Source organism: Hoplias malabaricus, chromosome 2 (genome assembly GCF_029633855.1).
Source record: "Hoplias malabaricus isolate fHopMal1 chromosome 2, fHopMal1.hap1, whole genome shotgun sequence".
Taxonomy (NCBI): Eukaryota; Metazoa; Chordata; class Actinopteri; order Characiformes; family Erythrinidae; genus Hoplias; species Hoplias malabaricus.
Window position 1 is genome coordinate 80,414,812 of NC_089801.1, and position 6,470 is coordinate 80,421,281.

A 6,470-nucleotide genomic window follows, 5' to 3' on the forward strand; every position below is an offset into this window, starting at 1 on the left:
CACAGGGGGGCAGTGTGAGCCCGCAGCGCTTTACCTCCTCTCCCTCCTTTAATGATTTTGCTGGTAGTTTTATGGAGAGAGATTAGTCTCAAAATACTTTACAAATGCGTAAATGTTAATCCACAAATTAAACACAAGTCACAGATATGTTTCACTGTTCACAAATGAACACATCACACTCTGTGTCTCACGGTCTGCAGTTTGTACAAATACAGTTACATTCATAAACACGTGTTTGGTTTTCATAGATATATCATCATTTTATGTGAAAATAAATACATTTGTTTAAATTTACATTGAATATATTTGTAAAATCACTGTCTCGAATTTAAAATGTATTTGTAAAGTGTTGAATCTGAACATTCAGTAATTTACAAATACATTTTAAATCTGAGACTTCGACTTGGAGCAATGCAGAAAGTAACACTGCTCACATCATCACCTCAACAATGAAGCACACTCCAAGTGTCACAAGCAAGAGTCAGTGCTCCTCTTCATACTGCAGCTGTAATGTGATCCACTCAAAAGAAACCCCTCTGATTCCAGTCCACACCGATATCTTACAGAAACATGGACTGAGAGCACTTCAGGCTGCGCTTGAAGACGGTCTGTGGCTTAACCCCTCAATCACCTCCAGCCTCTTAAATCTGAAGAGTGCCCGGTTTTAAACAGTTTTCAAAAACACAAGACCCTTCCTCAAGGGAAATGATGTGACTGGTTTGGTCCCCCACAGTTACACCAGGGTCCAGCACCGTCCCACAGTTCTCCACTGAGTGAATCCCCTGTCAGCGTTGAGCCCAGTTTATATTTTGAATGAATGTGTGTGAGTGTGTGTCGCCCTGTGAAGGACTGGCGTTTCTGCAGAGTGTTATTTCAGTCGTCTTTATGCTTCAAACACAGGTGATGAATGTTGTAAGCTCTATTAATATAATCATAATTCTTTGTTCTCCGACTTCTGCTTCAGCGTCTTGAGTCCGGACGTTCAGAAACTGTCCCACACTTCGTCCAGAAACACTGTTTAAAGAGCAAGGGGGGGACTCTCATCTGCAGCGATGTATTTAAATGTGTTTGCTGTCTCTGAGGCTCAGTGTCCTCTCCTACTCAGTCCTTATGAAACGCAGGATTTCACATCTGCGTCTGGCTCTTCACGTCCCTTGCAGCAGTTGGAAATTCATTAGAACTGCAGTCTACTGTAGACTGAGGACTCAGAGCTGGCCAGATACAAGCAGGTACTTCTGTTTTAATAAGAGCTTCAACATCGCCCTCGACAGCGCCCCTAAGAGAAGAGTGCAGTGATTGTGCCAGTGCTCATGTGTTAAATATACCACATCTAGTCTTGTAGACAGCTGTCTCACCTTGTCTTCAGCGCTGACGTTAGAGGAGTCACTCTTTCTGCTTTTGAGGTTGTTTCTGAGACTGGAGAAGAACCCTGTAAAGAGCCTCCATTCAGACGCGTGCTGTGGACGTTTGGAGACTCGCTTATGGAGTTTATAAAGAATGAATGATGAGATATTCAGGCCATAAAAGGAAAAACGAGGTGCTGTTCTTGTCGTATTGTGCTCCCTCTTCACTCTGAAGTCAGTCACAGAGGTTTCCTGTGGTCTGTCAGGCTCTATTGGGTCTGCACATGTCTGTGTGGTGAGGCTCCACCCCTCAGACAGAGGGAGGAAAGACAGAAACATGGGCTCAGATTCACTGTGTTTGTGTTTCTCATCTCTACACAGGATCGTTACAAATGGACAGTAGACAAACAACAGGATGGTTTACTCACAGGGGGCTGTGGTGGTGACCAGTCAGTCCAGCAGAGATGGTGCACTACTGGACTGACTGGTGTCTGCTTATAGAGGCTGTGATCACACGGCACCTGGCATTCCCTGCAAATACAGTCCACAAAGACGAGGAATGACATCACACACACAATCACAACACACACTTCCTCTAGCATCTACAGACACGAAGTATAAACGCACATCTACAGCTCGTCTAACGCCACAAACTAACTCCTCAGATCCAGTGGGAACCCTGCAAATAGAGACAGCGAGAGAAGAGAGAGACTGCAAACAGAGACAGTGTTAAAATGAACCATGCACATATCTACAGATCCTATTCCTACCATCTACAGAAACTGACCTTGACTTCCCTTGAACTGTACAAACACAGCTAAATCAATACAGACACAAATAATACTCACTCTACTCTAATAATATACACACATTACACTACATTATTATTATTATTATTATTAAAACTAGTGATTAAAAATGAATAAGAAGAATAAAGTGAGGAGCTGAAGGAGGTGTAGATGGTCAGATGTCCTCGAGCCTGTCCCAGAGATCTTCAGCGTGGCTCTGGAAGATCTCCCACACCGCTCTGAACAAAGACCCAGGAGAGCTGTGCTCTGACTCCTCCAGCGTAAAGACGCTCTCCAAAAAGAGCAGCATCGCGTTCTGAAAGACAGAAGTAGAGATTCTGCTCAAATGAGGCCAACAAACCCCTTCAAAAGAAAAGCACATCATTTCTACACTGAGCTGCTGCTGCACAGGTGTGTCGTGTGGCGATGGATGGTCAGTGTTACCCGGACAAGGAGCAGGCACTGGTCAGCTCTGGGTCTGCTCTGCCTGGTGACTGCAGAGACCGAGGAGATCACGGCCATCAGGTGGTGGAGGAATCCTCCTGGCCTCTGAAAATGAAATTCAAATGACATGAGCGCTGCCATTTAGTTATTCTAGGCCCCTAGGGGTCACATCCATTCTAGAAGCAGTGATGGACACCACACACACACGCTCCACTGGAGAAACAGAAGGACATCTTACTGGACAGATCTGAGGCTCCGCCCCCGCCTGGATTCTCAGCAGCACAACCTCAAAGATGACGTCCATGAAGTTGAAGAGCTGGATCTGAGAGTGAGAGGAAGCGTTAGTGACACACACACAGTCCGGTTTCATAAGTAGTGCCGGTGCTTTCCATCACGTCTGGTTATTCAGACTCACTCCGATCTCCGCCAGCTCCTCTACAACCCCTTCACCACAGGAGGGAGACTCGGCCGTCACCAGCAGACGATGGTAGAGCTGCTGGAAGAGTCTCACGTCCTGCAGGATGTAAAGAGATGCACAGAATTACATTAGTGAAGCGGTTATATTACATCACATCATTTAATATGACGCAGCGATCATTTTCTTACCCTGTCGTTGAGGGCGGCCAGGTCCTCCAACATCATACGGCCAGCTTCACGGAGACTGCAGCGACAGCCTGCTTCACTGAGTGTGGTCTACACAAGCAATGGAAGGAGTTTCAGTGAAAACGGACTGGAGACTCATCACTGCTTAAAGACAGCGGTCTTCAGATGAGGTAGAAATACAGTGGTTTCATGTGGTTCACTTACAGTGAAGGCCTGGCGCAGGGCCCGCAGTTTAAGAGGGAAGCTGGTCATCCTCTTAATCTCTGAGTAGATGCTGTGGAGAAGGAGCAGGTTTTGCATGAGGTCAGTTCTGTTAATAGATGCCAGCACTTTTATTCAGTGTGGGACGTAAAGGGTTAAAGCTGCCCCTGTACTCACTGCAAAGAGGGCACCTCCCGAGCCACAGCCTCTGCATCTCCAGACGTCTGTAACACCAAACATTCACCTCCTGCTCCAGTCTTATATCATTCAGGGAGTTCTAATTACCGTAATAACAGCTGCACATCTGCTTTACCTCAGGAGTGGGCTCAGGCTGAGGCTGAGGGTCTGGGTCAGGGCGGGTCACCTCTGTGCCCGAGCTGGTTCTGAAGGACCACGCCTCCCGTCCGATGAAGAGGGACTGACACGTGCGGAGCACCTCCGTCACCTGGACAACAACAACACACTCAGTACTTGGGAACAGCGCAGTGCAGTGGTTTTTCAAAAGGCATTCTACAAAGCTCAGGTCCAGGAAAGAGGGCCCTAATATGAAATAAATAAACACTGATTATGAATAAGTTCATAAGATAAAACACTGAGTATATTGTTACAAACAGAATGAATAGCTGCTTTCTCTGTTTATTTACAACTTTTAAACTGTCCCCGACTCTTTTGGAAGTGAGGTTTGTACAAGAGCAGGTGTGTTAGTGTTTACTAGAACACGCTGAACCCACCTCAACACCTCCAGATGTTTTACAGCTGTGTTCCTCGGTGAACGCGCAGGATGCCACTCGCGTCAGGAGACCGTCAACTCGCTAAAAAAGACACAACAGCAACAGCTCAGCTCCTTACACCAGCTTCACAGTGTGAGTCGAGCTCCATCAAAAGACCAGGCTGAAGTGAACATAGACACGTCTGAGAGATCTCACCTGGGCAAGGGTGACCCTCGCGGTGGATGCGGTCCAAACGGGGCACTGTAAGAGAAGTTCTGGTCGTCATATGGATGATATAAACTACGACTAGTGAAATGAATGAGAGAAAATGAAAGAATGGTGCTGGAGATGAGTGCAGTGGGAGGAGGTCTGGACCTTAGCCGATGGAATGAAAAAACCCTTGGTGTGAATCCACCAGTGATATGCAAGTGCCCCCCGCGTGAGCTCAACGTAGTGGAGCCTGACATGGACCCTCTGGAAGACACACGAACACACACACACAGGCAAATAAGACCCTACAAAGCTACAGATGTGATTAACAACACCAGACAGGGGGTCTTGAACAGATAAAGGTGCACACATTCTTGTCTGCACGGTGCCACTCTGTGCTGGAGAAACGCAGGGTCCAGAAAGTCCTCTGCATTCCTCCATGAAGCCGAACGACCAGCCGCTCCAGAAAGAGCCTGGGACACTGTGGGGGTGGGGGGTGGTGCACATTAGAATGAACCACTACAAACAGGCTCAGAAGTTAAAGAGCTCATATGAGTCTCATTCTCTCCATCGGTGACCACTGTTAGCGCCCTCTAGTGGTCCAGATACGCACCGTCCAAATATGAACAGTTAGTATTCACTCCTTTTTGTGGCGTCATACACCAACACATTACCATACATCCACCAATTCAGCCTACAGCAGTTAAGCCCCGCCCATTCACACTGAAGTTAAATGAGGAAACCAATGAGAACAGGGCTCACTTAAATATAAATAATTACCAATGAACCCAGCAGCTTCACTCACACTGTATGTGATCACAGGGCCCGAGGGGACCACAAGGGTCCCACCCTCCTCTGTGCGGACCTGCAGTAAACAGAGAGTGAGGTAGAGATCAGTGTGTTCGTTATATTGAGTGGAGTTACTCCCAGCAGTGGTAGTGTGTGTGGATAGTGACCTCAGGCTGGTCTCCGGTGACCCGTCCGATGAAGCCGTCGTACAGATGACAGAAGACGTCGGGCTCCACCAGCTGGACAGCATCTCGCAGCCTCTGCTCCGGGTCTGAAACATGTTCCACACCTCACTGAAGCTGGAGCAGTTCCTCTGAGTCTGAGAACCTCTCTAAAGCACATGGACACTCTCTTTTTCACTTTGACCCAGACCTGAACATGACCAGCGTCTCCAGCCATAGACCCTCACTGCAGCCATTTTGAAGCTTTCCGACAGCATTAACGTTGCCATGGAGACCACACGGTAAACATGTTTACATTTAAACACTTAAACAAAAACAAGACCCCTGTAAAATAATATATTTATAATAAAGTTATATTACGAGAATAAAGTCTATTTAAAGTTATTTAATAACGTTAATGTTCAAGAATAAAGTGAACATTTTTAGAATAAATAAAAATATGAGGAAGTTTTATTGTTGAAGCTGCGTTCTCAACAATTCTCAACAGTTGACCTGCTACTGTCATATTTCTCAAGAATGAACGTTAAAACATGAATAAAACCATAAAGAATGAGCGCTGTGTAGAGGATTACACCGTCAGTGCCACTGTAAAGCTGCTTATTTGTAATTATCTGATTAATTTAGACTGTTGCAGAGGTGTTTGCTGATAACTATTTTCTTCATTCTGTGTTGTCTTCAGCAAAAGCGTAGTCTACGAAATAAAGGTACAATACTTTAATAAACAGACACAAGATGAAGGAGACACATGAAGCTGGAACTGTCCTTTTTCCACTGGAGGAGCAGGGACTGTGTTATGGACGATGACAAATTGGGCAACATTAGGTTCTGACCAGCTTTAATGGACTCACTAGGTGTGTAACTGTGTCCTTTTTACAAATCTCGGGGTCACAAATCCCCTCAGTGTCGCATCATCACGCAGTGCCCCATTACATTGAATGAGGAGTCAAATTAAACCTTAGGGCGCCCTCTTGTGGACGATATGAGGTATTGTCTGATCTCATTTTCATCGGTTCAGGCTTCATTCTGTCCACAAAAGCCCCGTTAGGTTTTATTTATTGTTTAATGTGGTAATTGATAAATAAAGACAACAGCGGGTCAGTTGGATTTTACTGAACACTTTGAGAATGAGGTGTGATTTTGGCCGCGGCTCTGTGCCGCACAACAGGAGCCCACTGTCCCACCTCCAGCTGAATGTGCCGC

General features: G+C 46.1%; 1 protein-coding gene across 1 annotated transcript; it reads right to left on the reverse strand.

Moving 5' to 3' along the window:
- Positions 1-243: 243 nt before the first annotated feature.
- LOC136678437 (uncharacterized) lies at positions 244-5,539 on the reverse strand. The gene is made up of 17 exons (XM_066656492.1): positions 5,461-5,539; positions 5,256-5,377; positions 5,105-5,164; positions 4,465-4,563; positions 4,306-4,350; positions 4,111-4,191; positions 3,693-3,824; positions 3,557-3,603; positions 3,383-3,452; positions 3,182-3,268; positions 2,991-3,089; positions 2,814-2,897; positions 2,576-2,680; positions 1,971-2,447; positions 1,772-1,874; positions 1,356-1,631; positions 244-1,276 (listed from the first exon to the last, which is right to left on the reverse strand). The coding sequence occupies exons 1-14, from the start codon at positions 5,537-5,539 to the stop codon at positions 2,307-2,309; spliced, it is 1,251 nt and encodes a 416-aa protein (XP_066512589.1). The 3' UTR covers positions 244-1,276; positions 1,356-1,631; positions 1,772-1,874; positions 1,971-2,306.
- Positions 5,540-6,470: the final 931 nt, after the last annotated feature.